Source organism: Blennius ocellaris (assembly GCF_963422515.1).
Source record: "Blennius ocellaris genome assembly, chromosome: 13".
Lineage (NCBI taxonomy): Eukaryota > Metazoa > Chordata > Actinopteri > Blenniiformes > Blenniidae > Blennius > Blennius ocellaris.
Window position 1 is genome coordinate 13,096,910 of NC_137662.1, and position 23,276 is coordinate 13,120,185.

The 23,276-nt window shown below is 38.9% G+C and overlaps 1 protein-coding gene across 1 annotated transcript in view; it reads right to left on the reverse strand.

Moving 5' to 3' along the window:
• eys (eyes shut homolog) overlaps positions 1–23,276 on the reverse strand; it is a gene marked incomplete at both ends in the record, with an annotated part of 166,040 nt that overhangs the window by 33,802 nt on the left and 108,962 nt on the right. Inside the window, 2 exons of the mRNA XM_080507410.1 lie at positions 2,322–2,430; positions 10,407–10,557. Of these exons, the coding sequence (XP_080363536.1) occupies positions 2,322–2,430; positions 10,407–10,557 (260 nt within the window). The remainder of the gene's footprint in view (positions 1–2,321; positions 2,431–10,406; positions 10,558–23,276) is intronic.

Sequence of the window (23,276 nt, forward strand, 5' to 3'; positions counted from 1 at the left end):
AAGCGAGACTCTGAGTATTATATAGCTGCATAGTGAAAGGTCTACTAAGAAGCCTGAGCATTCACTTCTTGCTCCTGAGTGTCAGGAGAACAGTCCTGGGTTATACTTACGTATACCTCGGCACAAACTTTAGTAAAAGATGTGATTAGTGCTTCTGCAGAGCTGTCTGATGAGCCTTAGTTTCAAACTGCAAAGTGACTGCGACTAACTTCATTCTCAAGCCCTGCAGCAATATCTATCTATCTATCTATCTATCTATCTATATCTATATATATCTATCTATATATATATATATAACTGAGTATGTTGCTTATTGCTTTGAAAAAAGATTTTGTGATGCCAAACAACTTTTCTCTGTTTGGAGGACTGAGTGATTGAAGTCTGAAGAAACCAATCAAACTAACAGGATAATAACAGGAGCGTCTAACAAACTAACAACAACATCAACAACAGCCTGGACCTTCTCTTAATGATGGTCACCAGCCTGCTGGCATAACGCTGAGGGATGGACCCGATCTTCACCTTGCATTTATTAAAAGTCAGTCAACATACTTGTTTTGATCACTCTGGTTCCACCGGCCATCTGAAGTTGATCCCACAGGTTTTTAACAAGCTGAGGCCAGGTCGGCTGGCCATCCTCCCAACTCAGAAATCCGGGAGGCAGTCTGAGATAAACCCTGCTCGGTATTGTCAACTTAGAGGGTACAATTTGGTCTCTGACTGTGGAGATATGGGATTGCCACTGCTTGCAATATCTGATCTTGATACAGTATTTCTCTGCATTGAGAAATGCCAGTCAGACTCCTGATCAGTTCCCAGACTTCTGAAGATTTGACACATCTTTCAAGAGTGCAAGAGACATCTTCTCCTCATCCCACAAATGCATCTTCCTAACAAATAGAACATCCACAAAATAAACAATGGTATTGGATTTATTACCAAAAAGCCTTGTTCCAATCAAGGAGTAACCCACCAGACATACAGTATCCAGCTAAAGTATTCATCCAGCATCAAAATGTGCACTGCACATCCCTCTAAACACATCATCTCTACTGTGAAACATGGTGGTGGCAGCATCATGCAGTGGGGAGGCTGCTTAATACTGATTGAAAGATGAATGGAGCCAAATATAGGGTAGTCTTGCAGGAAAAGCTGCTAGATTCTGCAAAAGACTTGAGGCTTGAGATTTCCTTGTGTTTGAATGGTGATCTATAAATATACGTACCATACCTTGTTTTGCCTTAATTTGCCTTTGATTTGAATAGTGTTCTTGAGTTTTAACATTACATTAATAATTCATCACATGTACAAATATTGGTAACCCATGATAGAAAATGGTTAACAGGAAACCAGTTGTATTAAAAAAAAATATCATTGTGTAATGGTTGAATAAATAACAGGAAAATGCGGTTGTAGTGAGGTATGGTGGTGAGGATGGTTTTGTGTGTGTGTGTGTGTGTGTGTGTGTGTGTGTGTTAGAAGACTATAAATCACTGTGTGGGAGGGGGAGGCGAGTTGAGCCAGTGGGAAGGTTGAGCTTCATCTCAGCATCTTTGAATGTAAAAAAACTAAATTAATAATTTAATCACAAAATATGGGTGTTAATCAAACGAATGAGACACGGTGAAAAGATCAGCCAATGATTAACAAGCGAGAGCAAACTGGCAGGTGCTTGTGGTTTTAAATGGGAACCTCTTTTTATTTCATTATTTCATTCACAAAACAACTGCTGTCACATAAAAACAACGCACACACCAAGCTGTGATAATATATATAGTTAACCCCCACATGATGGTGCTTTCGAGAGCTCTGTAGATTGTTTATATCAATGAGATTATTCTGTTGGAACAGTAGGGGTTTGAATTCAGAGGAAAAATATTAAGAGGATGATGTCATGCTGACAGAAAACAAGTTGAATCTTTCGCAGCTTTGACCAAATATCTAATCAGTCTCGTCAACCTGTCCTGTTTAACTCATGAAATGTAACTCCAGCATTACAATGAGATATTAATACATCACTGACCAATCAAACATATAGATTTGCATATTTGAAAGTTACGTCAATGACAACTGTACCTTCAAATAATCACAACACATATTCAAACAACAAATTAATCTCTGATGCACTTCCTCAAATTGCCTAATTATGCATGCAGAAAGTAACGCATGGGAGATTGTATGAGGGTTTTAATTAACATTTTAATATGTTGAAGATAAACTGCACATTAAAAGATACTGAAGACACGAGTGTGGCACTGAAATGAGCATTTAAGATAATGATTGTACAAAGGGCCCATTTTACTGCCGGCGGGTCACGATACCTCTGACATGGGATGCGACATGTACTCCTCCAGACGCATAGCCGTCCCATTATCTGCAGCTATTTCAATCATACATGGCGCCTCTTGTTTGCCAACAGGCAGATTGTATCTGTGAAAGAGAGAAAGAGGAGAGAGCAAGGTTAGGTGCAAAGGGGGTCGCCTGCAGTATCTCACAGTCGTGGTAAATCCAGCAAAGCATAAAAAGATATTCTCAGAGAGACAGATAGAGCGGTCACAGTTATAGAGCCGCTAATGTGACCGCTGAGAATATACCATAAAGTATGTACAACTTGGTATATATTACAAACTGTTTTATAGAAAATGTTGTGCGTTGGTAGACTGGGTTGGAAGAGCTGGTGTGTTTGTGTCCCACGTTATCAGCCAAAACTTATGAAAGACAACAAAAATAACTTGCTGCTGTTGAATTTAAATAAAAAGTCAAGAATTCTGCTCAGTGCTGCAGATATATTTTTAAAGTTGTTGGCTTCCACAGGAAATATGAAGCTTACACTGATCGTAATAGTCTCGTAAATTTATTTTAGATATACAAAAAAAAATAACAAACCAGTCATGACCAATTTAACAACAACAACAACAACAACAATAATAATAAACAAGCCACGTATAAATAGAATTCATCTTCGTGGGTGTACAGTAAGTGCTCATTATGTCATTCAGGATTAATTAATGATAAAAATGAGGGCACAAACTAGATATACATTATAACTCTAATGAGAAGGAAGACAATTTTATCATTTGACCCTCTGTGTGTCTCTGGGGAAATATACAATTGTACTAGTCATTAATGTTGCAGCCACAATGTTAAGTAGCTGGTCTACTTGTGTCATATTCCAGCTCTGGCAAAGTCAAGTGATTCTCTCTCACCACTTCATCATTGGCTTTATGCTGGCACCATACAATAGAAGCATCTTTGTGGGACTGCACAATATGCAAAGGATTGTGCACATAAACACAATTCTGTGAGGTACTTATCTAAACAATGCACTTTTGTTCCTCAAGTCCGTACAGTGTGCCTGTAAACATGAAGCACGAGTGATGTCGCTGAACTGCGCATTTGATTCTGCAGCATTCATTGGTGTACTCTTTGTGACTTTACTCATGATGATGAGGAGAAATTCTCAAATGTCTGCTTTAATGGCCAGATGGAAACAATCAGGCCAATCGCCCTCCTGCTAATTTGAAACAGCCTTGCAGGACGCCTCCCTGAGGCAATCACAGGCATACAAACTTCAGGTAGGGATAATTACAGGTATGTAAATCACAGTGTTTGGTGCGCACGCACGCACGCACGCACGCACGCACACGCACACGCACACACACACACACACACACACTAAATTAAGGCACATTTCAGATTCTAAACGTGAAAGGCAGTCTAATGTCCAGAAAAGCCATCCATCACCATCCTCAGGGTGCTTCTGAGGTCATTCTCCTTCAATTAGCATAACCGGGTGTGACGTCAGTGATTTCAGGAAACTTCAACCCTCCAATGTTTATTTTTAAGTTGAAGAACTAAAACACAACGCTGATGAAAACAGTAGTAGTAATAGTACAATAAAACATTTTGGAGCAAAAACAGGCTCTCTGAATCTCTTTGGTGAGCTCAGAAATATCAAAATATGATTACAAAACTCTCTATTGCCCAGGGCATTTCAAGGATGTTTTGGTGCTTACTACAGTAGCTTTTTATTTGGGCTGCTAATGCTGCAAAAACTGTCCCAAAGAGACATGGAGAGCATGCTCACAAAGCAAACAGGATGATGTTACTTGATGAGCTCTCGTGAGCACATTGAATGCTCCACCAGACTAATTTACATTGGTCTTGCTGTAAGGGAAATATGACTATTTATAAAGATGACAATAACTACTTCACTTGGTAGAGAAGCGAGATGAGTAAGGATCTGCCCCGCAACACAATCACAATGGATTCTTAATAAACAAACAAATAAACATATGAATCAGAAGGAAAATACGCTGGGTTTGTCTGACGCAGAGATGAAACACTGTAATTTCTTATAAAGCTCCCTCTGCACCACTCACAGTGGGGTCTCACAGGACCAGCACAGTCCCAATTTGAGGCAAACAAACAAAAAATGAATAAATATTGCATTTTAATTCAAAGATAGAAAAAAAACAGAATGCGGCTGTGATCATTTCGACTTACTCAATCATCATTTATGTATTTGTTCATCTGGCTAATGCTCTAATCATAAGTGATTTGTCATCTCTAACATCCTCATTTAGACCGTGTCTGGTGTGTGCCTAATTCAGGGCAACTGAATTACTGCAACTTTCCAGAGGATCACCAGTGAAATATCACCTGCAATGTTAGGGGACCTTGCAAATATTTCCAGCCCTGCACCTTTACACACAGGTATTTGTTAAACCAGAAGGTAGGTGTTTGTCTTTACAATCCTATTTGAATGTGTCTCCTTCACAGTCCCCCTGCAGAAAATTAATAATGAGGCAGTATCATTATTAAAATATTACTACTGCATAAAACATCTGAAAGTATTGGCAACAGATGGCAGTAAAACATCATGCACTGCACTGGCACCCTTGCAAACAGTTTTCAATGGCTGATAGGCAAGATGTAACACCCTTTTTTTTTTCTTCTTCCAAATGGATAATTATTCCAACCATATTTCAGATTTGTACAAAAAGCAAATGATAATGTGGGACATGTTAGTGGTGAATTCATAATTTGTGAATCATTTAGTGATTTAGAGTCAAGAGTCTATTAGTTCTGCAAACAGAGATTGTGCTCAGCAGAGCTAAATATCTGAGGAGATACAGTTACTGGCTCACACATATAACATGTCGTATATGAAGACGACAAGTACCACCTGTTGCTTTAATATTCTTATTAGCACAACAGGTTGTGGAGACACATCTGGCAGGTATAAAAATTTAGAAAATAAACCCAACATGCTTTACAATTATGTGCCATCTTGTCAGGCCACAGCATCTAAAAGGGCATCAGGGTGGATCTGTCTGCTGTGTTTGTTTGTTTTTTTGCCTATAAAAACACTATCAGACCACCATCTACACCTACAGTGACTGCACTCGCAGCTCTGGCTCTGATGCAGTGACTTTCTCGCACGCAGCACTGCAGCATTCGCTGCATAATTTGTGCTGTGACTGGCAAGCCTCAATTAATTTGGGTAGCCTGTGTTCTATCATTATATCTCCAGCAATACAATTAGACAGCAACACAGCAAGGCTCTTGGTATTGTGGTGCTTCACAAAAGAAACTCCAAGTGAGCAGGCTGAGCTGCCAGTTGCTTCTTCAATGAATCTTTTATGGGAAGACTTGTCAATACGACGCAGACTGCTGCGTAATTGATAAACATACCTTACCTCAGTTTTGGCTTGGTGTCAAGGGGATGTGGGTTTGAAAACAAACAAACCAAAAATAATGCTCCACATTAAGACCTCACTTTTCATAACGAGTACACGTGTGCAATAGTTTCTCTCCAAAAAATGTTTCCCATTAATCTGCGGTGATTAAAGCACACTGCAGAAAGTGCTAACTGTGGGATCTGTCCACTGTTAATGTAGTTTGTGTCGAAAAAAATCCTGATCAATAGCTGTTTACTAATTACTTTTACAAATTGCAATGGGGTTTCTTCACCTATTACTCAGAAAAACACTAATTACTGGAGTGATTAGTTTGGAGTTACCTTACCACATTGTCACTGATGCTGTAACAGACATCGGTGGACAGGCACGACACTTCTTCAACTATTTATTTGGAAACATGCTACCTAATGAGTTAGCGATGCAATATTTCTCTCTTACAATGGGCCCGACCTTGATAGGCTGAGTTTCAGTAAGAATCATTGAAAATGTCAGACTACTGAGACATCCCGAAATGTGCTACTCAAAAAAAGAAAAAAAAAAAAGAGAGAATGATTTTGGTTTCCTCTGAGCACATGCCTGTTCTCTTCCTTTTACAGCAGCTGTTGCTAGGCGACATTTCACACCCACATGTTCATTTTTACATCAAAACTATTTGGATGGTCAATGCACACATTATCAAATAAATACAGAATAAATACAAAGCCATTTAACAGCTTTGAGTATATTCTCACCAGTATAAAAACAAATCAAATATGCATTTAAACAGGACTCATTTTAGGCACATTCTATTGTGCTATTGTGTAAAGTACCACAACAAAACAGATATGCATTACCAATGATTAATGCAAAAAGCTCAGTATTCTGCTGTTGTGTGGGTTTTTAAAATAAGAACACATTGTTTTCAGAGATATGAAGCTGAGGCAAGGGGTAGGGCTGAGTAGTTTGAATTCTAATCTTCAAATGTGAGCCAGACAGTACACTGTAGTAGGCGTATAACATGGGAATTACAGGACCCACTATTTGCAAATTAAAAAATCATCCTTTAGCCATAGGATTATTGATCTGTGGCTCATTATGTCGCAGTCATGGAGAATATCACACAATCCAAATCTGACGATGGGCCACAGTAGATCATGTGATCTGCATGGTTAATTTGGCACAGAGTTTTAGGTTACATGCCTTTCCTGATGCAAATTGATCAGTGTTACCACATAGTTCAATTGCCTATGAAATGGGTTGTATATGGTTAGAAATGCCAAATATACTTATAAGATATAAAGCTTTTATTTCCATATTACCTCATTATAATTTGTTGCAAATCAGTTCTCTTGGTTGGAGTGAAATCAAATTTAGAGGACACGAGTCCCTCACGAGTGATTGAGGAAGAGAAAAAGAAAAGATGTGCAAAGAAAATCTATCCTCCAAAAAAAGCAAAAAGGCAAGGCATCCTTAAGTTTTCTGTGATCGAGCATAGCACTGACATTTTCGCAGCATCAAAGAAGTTCTGGAAAATTGGGAGAAAACCACTGATTTGATGGCCGGGTATTCGGGCACTGTTCTGCCTGAAACAGAATATTTAGTGGATTTTAAATAGAAATAAAATGACAGTCTGTAAAAACATCAGCATGAACATCAAAACCCATGAGGTGTGAAACACAAAATCATCTGTCATAAAAAGGATTTTACCAGCAAGTCAGAGCCATCCTTGAGACTACTACTCCCATTCCTTTGACTAGGGAAAAAAACGCACCCAGAAAAATAGCATAAATTTGAATAATCATATCTGCCAGGGACTCCAAGTTCACCTGTGACAAGAGAAGATATGTGATGCTGCAGAATGCAATGTGTCATCCTCGTTGATCTTTGACAGACTGTGAATGGAAATTCCTCCAACAGTGAATGCCGTGCACTACGGGATTCAACCAATAATGTACGCAGCATCACAAATGACCAGGGGAGCACTTGTGAGGCTGCCGCGCTCAGATTTAATAGTAGCAGTATTGCCCCAAACATCCCCAAAGGAAAACTTCCCAGCATCAAAAACCAAGCCAACAACAAACGCGTCCTCCCCGAATGAAAAGTGACATAGCTTTCTGCCTGCATACTCCCCTTTGTGAATTTATATGGCTGCACAGGGCATTTCAAGTAGTGGCCTTTTGTCTTGCCAACTTTTCCCAGCCCCGGATTGTGACAGCACGCTCCTGATATAAGTAGGAAAACAAAAACAAAACTGAAAAAAGGATCGCACACAATTACACATGTCTCGTAGGGAAATATAACTCAAAGTTGCTGTATTATGGTAATGTTTCGCCTGCTTCCCATCTACTATCAATCTGCTTGTCTGACACACAATGTTGCAGAGAGAACACAATGCACCATAACACCATTACATTCTGAAAATCTGCATAACTATTGATAGTGTGCCTGAATAAATGCATCATGCATTCTTGAAACCAGCCTCACAGTTTCTTCACTGTGTACAGCTATAAATAAATTATGAAGTGAAACTAAATTAAATGCAAACTCCTTTCTTCCTATTTTACACAAAAGGACTGTATTATATGTGTCATGTATATAAAGGGCTGTTTGGACAGTTCAGATAATTTTAGTCCAATCTTGCTCAACAAAGAGGGAAAACGTCATTCATCCAGCTATGTTTACTCTGAGAACTGGCTGCTAAACTCTTGATTGAATATTCACACCGTCTTTTATCCCTTTGTTCAGAATGATTAGCAAGATGAAGGAGAGTAAGTCTGCTGAACAGCGTTGCACTCTAGCTCAGAGAAATTCAAATAGGACTAGGTCATGAAAGTCAAATGCTCCTTCACTTTATTTCGTGTTGATGTTTTTGTTGTAACCTAATTTCAATATGTTAATGGTTTTAAAAAAATGGCTGATTTAATGCCATTTAACTAAAGCTTTTTACACTAAATATGTCTTTTTCAAAACAATGGAATGGAATGGTATGTAAGGAGAGGAAAATATTATTTTCGAGGTGCTATGTCTCGGACCTCTATGGTGTTCAAGATTACAGAAAGATTGGTAACATAAAAATAAGTGTGTGTGTATGTGCTGTGGAAGGAGAAACACGCAGGAAGAAAAAAAAGTAGGTGATGAATGTGTTTTGCAGTGACATCAGGCAATTTCAAATTTGCCGTTTGGTCACTGGAGCACAGATTATTCACAGTTAAATACCACTGCGACCATCCCGCACTGTGCTGATGCTGACAACTGCAAGTTGAGGCTGCTGCATTCAGTGTTTGCCGACCATCATCTAAGGAAAGTAGATATCCGGTGCTCAAACATCACTCGGTTATGTCATGTTCTCATTTGCATATGAATAAAATTGCTGAACCGATCAAGAATAAATAGGCGAAGCTCAGCAGCAGCCCCCTCTCTCATTTCTCTCACTGGCTCCCTCTGCCCCTTAGTGATGAGCTGTAAGCCTGTGTGTGCACTACGGAGACAAATCAGCTTTGCATGAGGAAGCATTGTTGATCGGACCCATTTGGAAAAGACGAGCAAGTAGTAGATGTGCACGTGCATCAAGTTCAACATTTGGTGACAAGTATTTTGCACTTACAAGTAAACTGTTTCACTAAGTAAATCTGAAAGAACAGTTAAATTAATCACTTTTGCCTCCTCGGAAATAATTTAACTTGAAAAGGTGTCTGTAAACGGTATGAGTTTATGTCAAGCGTGGTAAAATAGCAGCAGAAATTTCTTAGGATGACACAATGGGTCTCGTGAAAGAAGCACTCGAACAAACTGAATCATTCTTCAATGGTTGGTATGAGTGATCCAGGAGAAATTGGCACATTTTCAACTTTCAAGAAAATTTCTCTTAGGCATGAACAAAATTTACAGACGCTCCAAACCTTAAATAGGAGTCTCCTTTTCCACCACATGATTGTAATTTCTATTATTTTGACGCAACTCTGAATTTTAAAATCCAATATGTATTATTTATTGTGTTTTAATTTCATAAAGCCCGATATTGTTCATCCATTCATATTCTACACCACTTTATTCAGTGGCCAAAAAAAATCAATCTTAATGCAAATTTACCACCGACGCTTGACCTCATCGTGTCCACCATTTCCCTATTTCACTTCAGAGCCTCAGATTCGGATACAGACAGACAAGTGTCCATTCGCATCAACAAATAGTTTTGCTAGTATAATGCCCCCATAATGTGGCATTTAGATCACTATTTCCCCCACTGCTTGGATTTTGCGGGTCCCTTGATTGTGCTGCTGACGCTGCTAAAAATGCTCCTTTTTTCTTCTTTAATCCCTCTGAGCTGGTATTTCTTATTCCTCATCCCTGATGCCTTTTATGTGGATGGACCCTTTCTGACAAGTGCGATAGCTCACACAGGCCTATATGAGGCCTATATGGAATAATTATGGCAGCGATTATACAGATTTACATGATGTTTATGAGGGTTATTTACATAGCTATTTGAAGTTTAGGAGAATTTATTCAATCTGATGTGCCATAGCATTCTCATGCTCAATGAGGAAAAAAAAAATGAAAAAGTTAGAATCAAATAAAAAAACTAAATAAAAACAAAAAAAACCTGTGGCCCAATATATTTAACCTGGAAAAGTATGTTTTTGTTAAAAAAAAAATGTTTCTAAGGCAATTGAAATGCTTTCAAGTTAAATACAAGGGAAATTAAAATGAAAGGAGTCATACCGGACAGTGATTGGTGTCCACCTGTCATTATTGATGTTCTGACCAGCAGCTGCATTCAGGACACGACGGCCACCACAACCAAGCTGAGCAACAGGACTTCCATCCTGAAGGAACAAGTGAAGAAATTGATCCCCAAAGTTTTGCTCCTGAGCTGAAAAGGAAAGAAAGTGTGTTCAGTAAACAATATTTTTCTGTACTTTCACATTTATTAAAACATTGTATTGTATAAGCACAATATTAATAACATGAGTTTGTCGGAGATGCTGAAACCAGACATTGGTAGTAATATGCAAATCAATAGCAAAATATCAATACTTCCAGTACCACACGTCTGTCTTTAGATCAATTCTCATGTTAAAATATTGATGTTTACATTGCAATTACTATTTTTAGATGACCATGTGTATGTTCTTTATTAACATCTGTGTATGGATATTTAAACAGCAGTGTTTTATCAGATTAATACTGAAACTTCAGATGTAGTTTTATTCAAACTGATCAGAGCATGAATACGCTTGAGAAGGCAAATGGTTAAATATAAACATTAAATATTAATACTGTCGGTTAACTATAAATAAAAATCAGCACTGCCATGAGGGATACTAAGTTTGAATTGTGAAACATCGTAAAATAACTCTAATAAAATATTTCAAACGCATAATTTTCATTAAAGCCTGCAATGGTAGATAAATTGGTTTTGTCTCAATGATCTGTAGTTTTCGTATTCATCGAGAACATTGATTCATGCTGTTGATTTAAATGTATCTAGTTCTCTGGCACATCCATTTCAGGATGAATAATACAATCATATGAATGATATTGTAGACTAATAATAACAAAAAAGAAATAATAAAGAAAACTGTCTGGGTGTATCAATAGGTATTATTGAAAGAAAATACCTTCATTTTTGATTTTGTATAGTTTGATCCTGCTGAGCTAAAGTCTCTGAATTTAACCCATCCTATTTCTATGAGTGGTCATTTGCCATAGCCCAATGCCTGGGAGCTGATGGGGGTCAAGGACCCTGCTCAGGGCCCCACAGTGGTGACCTTTCAGCTGTGGGATTCAAAACTGCAAACCTCAGATCCCAAGCCCACTTTCTTTTTAAACACATAAATATGGGTTGTCGTCCCACATTTGGCTTTTTTGTTTACAAAGTGCTGGCATTGTATCTGCTTTGTATCAGACCAGAAAGGAGATCAGTGATATGACATGGTTTCCTGTAATAAAAATGACAAATTGAATGAATTAGCATGGGTGGTGTGTGATTACTTTAGATAGCAGGGCAGTCGATACATATGCATGACACTTTGTGGTTGCTTCTAAGTTACAGCAGCATATGGCTAACTTTTCATAATGATCTATAAAACCCAGTCCATCTGTCCTGCTCAATAGCAAACAGACATGCTTTAACATATCAATGTATGCAAGTAGGACTCCGAGAGTAATAATCACAAGGTCATACTAGTTATGATGAATACTTGGGCCATAAAAAGCTGATGGAGGATTTGTGCTTGCCAACAAATGCTGTTTTCCAGCCAGTAGGTATTCCTTCTTCAGACTTGCAATGAATGCCGTAATAAACACCTAGAAACAAACATTGCAACTTTTGCTCCTTCTCACGATAACTCTCAAAACAAAACGGACTCAGACTTGATAAACTCTTAAATATCAGGGACTAAAAGGGTAAGTTTTGTGTCTGCATGCAAAGTTAAAAGTCACAAGATAACAGGGAGAAAAAACAATCACCAAACAGAAGTCTAACCCGAAGGGCAAAAAGAGCGTTTCTGAAAAGTTCTAGAGAATAATAATCAATTCTCTGTGTGAAGGACACAGATTTTTTTCCACTGGGTCCTCTCACCTGCAGAAGAAAATGGCTGTGTTGAAGAGAAATGAAGGAGGACAGATAAAGGATAAGTCCTTGCTGCTTGCTGTCGTGGAGCCTGTTTCAGTAGAACCTGTTAAAAAGTAAATACAGGGTTCCTTTCCCTTCACACCACCTGTTGAAACCGCCACGGCCAACAAAGCACAATTTTGTCCACAAAGTCACATAGACCTTGGAACACTAATCTTACCTGTATTCTAAGATAATCTAGTTGTGACCATCTGGTAATCGAACAAGAAGCACTTTTCAGGTGTGAGGAATGACTCAGTACAAAGTACCAGAACTGTGCAGGTTTAACTGGTATAATCTCTGCTTGTATGAAGTCTGGGCCTACAGGACTACCAGACAGCTGTGTCAGTAAAGGAGGAGGTTTTTTTTCATAGGCTATATGCTATATGGTGGAAGAAGGAAGTGAGTTTTTGGCTTCAACAGATAGATACACTCATGTACACCTTTCCAGGAGGTTGCTTAGATCTTACAAGTCCAATGCAATGTAGCAAGAGTCAATCTTCTGCGAAGAAAAACTGTCTTTCTTCATAATTGTAGTAGAGCTCGCTCTGGATACCACAAGACTGGATATCAAGTGCTGCTTTGACATTTCAGGTTGGCACTAAACCACGGCTTTAGCAAGACACACTCATGGCAAAAGCAACGAAAGCAAATCCCTGCATTTTATTCGTACCTTGACCTTTCTGATGCTGAGAAGAGCCTCTGGGAAACGGCTTTGCCACATAGAAGTCTGTGTGGTGGATCAAGGTTCTCCCTTACCTCGTGGTCGTGATCACTAAATAACAACATGCCCTCAGCCCGATGTAGGCTGGAGACACTCTCTGAAGTCCCAGTTGTGAGACAGCATGCACTCATATTACCCCACTTCATTATATTTGATCAAAACAGGAGTTTCTGCATCTGTAGCTGGTGAGACAGTGCTGTGGGGGAGCGAGAGACAGCAGCCACATTAATCCTCCCACACAGGCTACAGGGGTCTTCAGGGGGGAGGTGGGGGAGGACTGCACACCACTCCCACACTGATGTCAGAGAAGACATGGGGAAAAGGAAGGCAACATAAAAAATGTCACCCTTTGAGGGAGCCAGAGATCCAGAAGGAGTCGGCCACTCTTGGCTCATTGCAAAGGAAGACATGGCTGGGGGTCAGAGGGCAACACAGCAGCACAGCCCTGTTAGAGAGACTTAAAATGTTTCAGTGCCTCCAACAAGGGGAACAGGGCACATTTCAGCAAGTGACAGGGGACCTCAAATCCAGAGAGACCCACTGAGTGGGCACAACACAAGCAGAGATGACCTCTTTCATTTTACAATGACAATGGTAATTGTGGCTAGACGCTCAGAAACTGGACTCATGTCTTATTGAGATGAGGACAGAAGTGTGTGAGCTGAAGAGACAGTCTTCTGTCTTCACAATCGGTGTGTGTCATCTCTGTTGAAGTAATGGCATGGGTGGAGGATTTAGACACCAGAAGAAAATGGTGCAAAAGCTGAGCTTGTTGTTTCAAGGCTGCAAAGCAACTGATATGAACGCTCAGAAGAATTCCTCCAGGGTATAGGGGGCATCAAGAAAATCCCCATCTCTTTGTCGGAGGGAGACTATGCTTAGCTTAATATGCAGCACTCTGATAATGCATTTTCTAAGCAGACTTGGAGGTCTTTGTCGTCATAAGACTCAACAGGGACGCACTTAACAGCGCCACATTACAGACCACTGTGAAATAACCTGACCACAGGCGAAATATCCTGCTAATGGTCCACTGTGGTCTTATCCGTGTTCTGTGGAAGAGCAGGACTCCAACAGTCTGAAAAGCAGATGCAGTAGGTACAGAACACCCTCCACCCCACAAAAAAAAAATCAATCAATCAATCAATCTGCCAGCAGCATTAGTTTACTTAAAATGAGTAATTGAAGAATAAATTACAGATTCCCTGATGAGAATTTTGGAAGCTCGAATGACAGAAAAAAAAGATGATGAAGAACAGTGTGATTAATACTATAATAAAACATATCCTGAACATGTTTTGATGTATATGTATGAGAGTCTTCAGCCATGATAAGTGTGTTTTACTACTACGTTTCTGTAGCAACTCAGGAATTCTGCAGGAGCTGTGTACTCAGAAAAATTAAAGCGGAGAACAGAAGAGAACTGTGAGAGGGCAGTCAGTCGACATATTCGACGTCCATTATGTTCTTTACTGTTTTTTTACTCTCTTGCGCAAAATAAACTATTCTTGAAACTCCACTTTCTTGTTCAATTTGGTGTCCAGCCTACTATATACTCAAATTCTATAATAAATGATACGTATTTCTAGTGATTGAAGATATATGGTGTTCAATATTACTACACAGATATAAAAATGATCTTAAAGCTTCTTACCACAGACAGATATGAAAACACCAGAAAAAAAAAAAGATTTACATATATTCAATTAGACTAGAGTTAGACTCTAGCTTATTCAAAACGCAGGTCTGTTTTAACAAATCCAATAGTAATAAACCGTTGGGCTGCACAGCTTAACATGGTCTCTCAGAAATAGCAGCTTTTAGGTCCAACTGTATGTAGTAATCAAATCTTTACCTATAGTAAAAATGCTCGCGCAGCTAAACTTTTCACTACTTTTCTATGTTTAACAATGCTCAACTGATGTATTTTTTTTACACAATGTGTGTATAAAAGTATATTTTGACTCATTGACCAGGAATTTTTTTTAAATACATTTTTAATTGGCAAATGCTTCCGGATGCCTGTTTTTGTAGACAAATGTAAAGTGAGACGGTGTAGTGGTTATCACTCTCACCCCATCGAAAGAGGTTGCTTAGCTCGAGTCCGGGTTTGTTTTATGGGCTGTTCTGTGTGGATTTTTCATGTTTTCCCTTGTGTGTAGATTTTCTCTGGCTACTCTGGTTTCTTCCCACATCCAAAAACCTCTATTTTCCGGCTAATTGGGGAGTTTAAATTGCCTGTTGGTGCGAATGTGAGTGTGTTTGAACTGTGAGGTACCAGTGAGGTCTATAGGGTGTTATCAGTTTGACCAATAAGCAAATGTAAATCGAAAGAAGCTGTTTACGTGTGAAAACTGGCCATCTGGCAAAGAAATGAAAATATGCATCAAATGTGATTATATACTGCAAAACTAGTATGACTACCAGGGTATTTCTTCAGCAGTGCATACATGTCTGCTCTTCCACCTCTGAAGGAGCTTAAATTAAAACTTGAAAAAACTCAAGGTCGCAAAGAAGCAAAGATGCAACATTCAAGACTCTCATTTGATTACTTTGAGCAAAGAAATATGATTCTGAAACGCGAAGCACATCTGACTCCTGAGTCGTTTGTGATGCTCATAGGAATAAAGAGGCAGCAAATTAAGTCACCTTGAAGAGTGTAGGAAGATTAAGATGTGAAAGTCAGGATTTTTTTTGTTTTGTTCTGTTAACAGCTCTTAGCCACGATGACATACAAATATAATCATTGCCATAATGGTATAAAAACTAAACTACATTTAGTGAATTAGTTTACCTACAGTATATGTATGTATGTATGTATGTATGTATGTATGTATGTATGTATGTATGTAATAACAGCAAAATATGGTCTCATTTAATTGTACCATTAAAACTTATATATAATCTGCTAAAATGGTAGCTAGAAAGCCCAAAAGTGGCCACAATGTTAAGTAGTTGAAACATGTTAAATCACAAGTAAAACCATAATTATATTTCTTTCGTAATACATAATTTCCGAAATACCGATCCAGTAGACTATAGAGTTAATGAATGCAGCTACCATGATTACAAAAACTGCACAGATGAAACTTCATAATGAGACAATAAGCCTTTGTGTCATCTCAAAGCATTTTTTTCCTGTTAGCATCATCACTCATTTGTTGACAATTCTTCACTACAGACGTCAAATGTCTCGCCATCTTTTATTTTTCAATTCTCTCTGTGTGAGGATATTGTTCACTGCCGTCCCCGTGGCCCTGTTACTCTGCGCCGAGTCTAACAGAGCGTTCGTCCTTTTGTCAGTGCCTGTCACCTGCTCGTTCTTGCTCTCTCTCTCTCTCTCCTGCCCTTTCCTTCACTTTAGCTCTCTCTCTTCCTCTGTCTCGCCCCACCTCCTCGTATTTCTCTCCTCGAGCTGACAATTGAAGTCCAGGGGGAGACTCATGGGTTTGCTTGGGGGAGAGGCGTAAAAAAGGGGAGCAGAGCATAAGGAGCACCTCTGGTGAAGAGATTCTCTGCATCTCAATGCACGTCTTTTGGTTTTCCTCTGATTAACTTTGTCTGTTTGATCTCTGGAGTTTTCTTTTCAGCTCCTATCCTCTGATGAGAAGACGATGGGGCACTATAAGCCAGGAAGCATTAAGATATAAAAAGGCAGAGTGCCTGCTATATATGCTTTCTGAAAACTCATCTCTCTCGTTGACAAGACACACAGGCTGCCTCCTCCATTCCTCCTTTTGTAAATATGATCGAGAATAGAGAACAGGCTGCTTTAAATGAACCTGCTAACTTCAAATTATGGCCATGGTTTTTAATTTACACTTGTGTTTCCAGCTAATTTGGAGTGAGCTGCAAGTTGGTTCGGGGTGAAAACCGCATCAAGTTTATGCAGCAGTCCATTTTTCAAACTGATCTGTAGTGTAAATCTTAAAGGCTTAGACATGCTGGCTTAAGATCGACGCGGCTAGACAACTGGCAGAATATATGAGGCACCTTCCGACAGCTGAGAAAGATGAAACAATTTTGCCGGATTGACGTCAAGCGTCGGGTCACATCTGACAACAAGAAAGGTGATTCAAGGTGATCTCCCTGCAGCTCGTTCTATCAAACGGCTTTTATTTCTCAACATTCAAAACATCACCTGTCGAGGTCAATCACAATATGATCAAGGTCATTCAGGAGTCAGAGAGGCTTCACAAATGAGTGCGATCTGTACCTGCAATGTAATAAAACAAATGTACTTGGAACAAATTTCAATGAAGTTGAACTGGAAGGGCATCTGCGCTTCCAATTTCAGTCAAGAAGGTTAAAGCGACGGTCACATCCCACCCTGTGTGTTTTTAGCCCGTACGTTTTTCGGGGAGGCCATGGCCTCCTTGTGTTTCTGAAAACGTAGGGAGGGAGTACATTAACGCAGGTGCATGCCTGGCCATGAGTTGTTCCGTACATCATACGTTGCACAAGTTTCACAAAGAACGGTCTTCTTTGCGCACAGGGTGCCCACCCCACCCGAAAACTGAGCATACACGTTCCACCTCGCTAATGACTGCATCAGTCATATTTTAATCATGTCTTTACACTTTTTACCGAGATACTTTGAAATCCAACCCTTCAAATCAATAATTGTGAAAAAGCATGTAACGTCGCTCTGAGCTCTGCAAACCCGGGATGTCGGGTGTCCGACAGTTCAAAGCTGTCATCTTTGAAGCTGCATTTTAACTTTACGGCTTATTTGTTTTCAGACATACAGCTGCTAATGTTTACCATTCAGCCTCGGCCAACAGCATTTTTTTTTTTTTTTAACTTCCTGCCTTAACTTCAAATTTTAAACTAAGCTTAAAATTTGAAAGACTCACGGAGATAGTGCGTTGTGCGCACATTGGCTATAGGGCACAAAGCATGCGCATCACCTGTACAGGGGTGAATCCGTAGCTTGAACGGAGCTAAGTGCTCTGTCGTGTCTGCGTGCTCCCAAATCCGTACGGAGGCTGTATTCACCTCGTGCGGATCGCCCAATTTTTCCCATGTTTTTGCGCGTAGACAGCACGCACTTGCAAGTACAGCGAGATGTGACTGTCGCTTAAGGCAACAACACACCATTGATCAGATCCTCCAAAAAATGAAAGCTGATAGTGATTGTGAGAAAGAGGTGCCAGAGCAAGAAGACAGTATGAAGATTACAGGATCAGGTAAGAAAGGATACATTTTAAGGAAAATTATATTTGAATGACATCAGGATCAAGAAACATATTACATTTTGTTTGCAATTCAGCTCTTCCTCCTTTGCGATCTTTTGGAAAAAAACAGTTTTGATGTTCCGTGTGGTAACTCTGCAGTGGTTATGCATACTACAGTTTCAGATTGTTCATATCATTGCAACTTTAAAATATGTATTTAAAAATGACAATGACTGTATCAGTCATTCAATATGAATTAATCAACCATTTATGCATGCCAGAAAGGCTATTGATAAAGTCTAAATTGGTCTGTAGGTCATAATTTGGTATCCTAACTTACTACTAAGTTTATTTGATTGTCAGCATTAAAATTGACCTGGACAATACTGTGTGGACAACACAGCCACCAGTGAACAATATGGAATGGTAATTTTATTATTGCCAAATGTTTAAAAATAATGTTTGATAGTTATAAATGTCATGTCCTGAATCACATTGAAAAATCTTCAAAGGAAAGAAAATACACATATAATTTCCCCATATGTCAAGTTTTACTCATGCAATGTTAAAAAAGGACAAAACAAAACAAGCATCAAACTCAGGAAGCAATTTGACCTCAATCTGTTGTCAGAGCCGTTGACTTCAATTTGATGGCAAAAATAAAGACAAAGTGGAGCATAGATAAACACAAATGTTCAAACACAAAACTTGTTTCTTCAAACAAATTTCTTTTAGCTTTCATGTGCATACGCTGTGGAGGCATGCTCTGCAATCATATTGTTCATCTCATATTTTCAAATAGTTCTTACTAATACTTCTTAAATATTTCCATATCTATGGTGTTGAATCCACGACATATAATCCACTAAAAAAAACAAAAAATAAAACACCACAGTCATATTCGCTGATGACACCATCTGATAGGAATGAAACCTGATAGCAAACAACAATGAAACAGTCTCAGAGGGTATTCAGCAGTGTTTATACGACAACACATAAAAAGACCAAAGAACTGATAAGAGACTTCATAGAATTGAAGCACACCAAGCACTCACTGAGCATACACAGCGAGAAAGTAGACAGCTTCAAATTCATTCAGCTGACCTCACCTCAACTCCAAACATTTCCGTTCGTTTAAAGAAGGACCAGCAGAGACTGAACTTCCTCAGGAAGCTACAACCAGCTCTTTTTCTTCCACCCCTGCTGATTAGTTTCTACTGGCCACAGAGTGTGTCCTGAACTACTGATGTACAGTGGAAACTGAGAGGACCTACAGCGGGTGGTGAGGATGGCCGAGCACATCATAAAAACACAGTGAACCCTCCCAGAGACATCTACACTGACTTACTACCAATGAAAGCCTGCAGTATATTAAATGACTCTTCAAAACCTTTATAAATAGACTAAAACAGATCTGACTCTCAAGAAGCCACACAAGACTTGATGCACAACATCCTCCAAACCCCTAACAAAATGCACAAAATATGTATCTTTAAATATATGCTTATTGTTGATAATTCTTCCACTTCCACCGAACTTGACGTTCTTTTTCTAGGATTGTTTTTGGATTGAATTTTCATGGTCCATCAAACTAAACATGATATATTTCCCTTTAAATTGATACTATCATTGGCTGCATATAGTTAACGTATTTAAGGCTCAGCTGAATGACCTTTAAAAGTGCACCAACTTTTTATAAAGCACTAATTTACACTCCTATTATGCCTGAGAGCAGGCTAATTAATAGCGCTTTAAATACAAAGATATGTCTTTGGCGGCACACTGAGGCACTCAGCAGGCATCATGGGAGACCAATGTCAGCTCATAGAAAGGAAAGCAAAGATTTTATTACTCTCAGGACTGTTTAATATTAAAACTAAATAAAAGAACTTTCCCTTTAAAAAAAATAAAATGGGAAGAAATGTAGATGAAAACACCATGCAGTTATTGCTATCCTCATAAATTCACAAGCCCAAATACATCTTATGAGAAATAAGAGTATTACATAATGAAAATAATTTAAAAAATACAATAAAAAAAAGGTAAACATATGGGCATTGATGGGATTAATCGTGGAGGTTTTGGAAGAAGATTGCAGTCATGGCAGCGCTTTTGCCATTTCAATACATATATTTTCATGTGTGAAAGATTTCCTATTGGCTAAAAGTATGGACTGCAGGCAGGCCAGATAAGTGGTCTGACTCCACTGTTAATGGACTGCACTTATACAACAGTTTTCAATACTTTAACGGTCTCAAGGTGCATTACTGTGTTCGTGAAATTCACCCATTCATGCACACATGCTCATACACTAATGGTAACAGCTGTTCAACCTCCATCAGGGGCAATCTGGTATTCAGCATCATGCCCCAAAGACATTTTGACATACGGGCAGGACAAGATGGGGAATCGAACCACTACACTTGCAAATGGAAGACAACCCACTCCAGCACCTGAGCCACAGCCTCGAGGCCATTTTATTTGGATGGATGCAGGATGTGATTTACCATTGGATTATTAAAATGTCAGAGTTCCCTTTAAAGAAGGTCTGAATAAAAGCACACAGAAATGCTGTAGTTCGTTGTCAATGTTCTATCAAGAAATTTTTTTTTCATTTGATATGCAAATCACATTATTCTAACTTTTTTTTCAAGCTCATTGAGAGATACAGATAAGACAAACATGACTTTTTAGAGGAATTACAAACAAGTAATCAAAATGGTTGTTGTTCCATGTTGGAGGGAGAATTCAACACCTGCATTTGAATGTTATCATGTCTCCTCAAAGCTACTCACTCCAAACAAGCCAAACTCAAAGACGAACCAACAATGGTTAACCTGGAAGGTGCATTGTGATGTTTGAAAGGTCTGTAAATGTAAACGAGAGGCCATGATTCCGAACATCAGGTCAGTCATAATTCACTGAACTAGAATTACACTAACAAGATGAATGTTATGATGTCTGTGCTTGGTTGGTGAGGAATAAATCACCGACAATTGCCACACAATGCATAGTGGTTACGGTTTTCTTGCACTTGCATCTGTCTCATTGCACTACAACACGAGGACGTTAGCTTGAACAATAAAAGGTAGCAGCGGTTTTCACAGCAAGGAGCTGCAGTTGCGCTCCACTGAGAGACACAGTTGGATGTCTCTTAGAGTCATTAGAGGACCTATAGCTCCAAGGTGTTCGAGCATTGGCTTCACCCCTGAGCTTGCGGGTACTTAAAATATGTATGTATACTTTGAACAGATGTGTAATAGCTGAATAAACGAAGCAAAGTTCTCGTGGCTCAGCTTTCTCAAACTCCCGAAAAAAGAAAAGAAAAAAATATCCCCTCAAATCTATAGAGTCCTCTTTTTCCAAAACAATGCTCCATTGTTATGAGGGTCTACTCGAGGCTGTCTGGCCTACCTATCCCAATCTCCTTCTGCAACAATGGGGCGTGTGTGTGTGTGCAGGTGTGGGAACAAAAGAGTTGGCAGGAGCAAACGAACAATGTACAGCTCACAGTTGACATAAAGGGTGAGAGCAATCCTCTCCCGGCCTGAGAGTGACCAAGCTCGCCTTGCGAGGATTCCTTTGTTCACTGTTAGGTTGTAACTCAATCAGATGTCCTCCCCAAAAAACAAGGTGGTACACAGTAAGTCCTTCAAGAAAGGAAAACAAGATATGCTGTGACCCCTTAAGTGAGAATTGTGTGCCTTGATTTTTGCGTTCGTTTTTTTTATACAACGTAACACATTAACTTATAGATGGGACTTTTGATTTAGACTAAATTCACGGTTTAGTTGTAAACATCCTCATGAATTAAATCAAATTGAACAATAGCCATGAGATGAGCTTTGTAGATTGCTAAGGAACAGAAGATTTAGTCTGAATGGTTTCTTATTTGTCTCCTGTAACAGAAAAAAAGAGGATGCCAATGTGTGCCACAGTATTTCAGACATCACCACGAGTCACAGTCCTCAGCTGACCTCTGCTTTCCTTATTATTTGATACTTATTGAGTTCCTGTTTTCATAAATGTTGTATATTACAGTCTAAAATGTGGGAATTAAAATTGGATCAATTTAGATTTGTGTTGTTGTAGTTTTGTATTTGCTCAGTTGTTTTTATTATAGCATTACAGCTGCTGGAGATGGAAAACAGCATCATGTTTTCTGTAATTCAATGCCATTAATCAGTGATGAGGAGGCCACAGGCTGACATATCATTCCAACAGTTTTAGTCATTGAAAGATGAACAAGAAACCAAGAAGTTGGGGGCAGAATTAGAAGCAACAAACAAAATCGTCAAAAAGGGTATGTTGTCAGTCAGCAAATGTAACTTTTTTTAAATAGCTGCATTATACTGTATGGCCTGTCTCCTCAGTCCTGGCAGTCCGGGGATAAATCATTTGGATTTCATGCTGAATTATTCAAAGTTATGGCATGTTTAAAATGATATGAAAAAGTGGATAATTGTTTTGAGAACCATGCTGATAAAGAATTATGGATTGGTGGTGATACCTGCTTCTGCGGTGATCATCTGACAGGGTTGCTGAAATATTGTCCATCAAATAATTCTAACCAACTCTTAAAAAATAAGGACAGAGAACTGACGATCTACCATCTCTGCACGAAACAAAGTAAGTGACTGTGTCCATACGTTCGATTATAGTTGCTAATAAGTCAATAATACACTTGCAAGCCATTCAAAGCTCACTACTTACCAGCATATAATAGTTGTTTAGTTTAGTAATAACACTCATCGATGATAAAGACATTAGAAACTCAATAGAAATGTGATTAATTAAGATGTTTAAGTAGGCAAAATTATGTATTTTTATAAAATTATCCCTCTGTAAATAGTGAATGAATGTTATATTTTATATATCTTTAGTACAGTGTAAAATCTAACCCCAAATAGACCAGCTAACCCTGATCAGTCCTGATCTGGTGGCACATCTGCAGTTACATGAGTAAAAGTGGACTTTAATTGCATCAAGATAGCAATGCACCACAACTCAACTCACTTTAAGGCGTGCATGTTCACGGACAAATTGTGCACATCCATTTACGGTTTGAGCAGCAT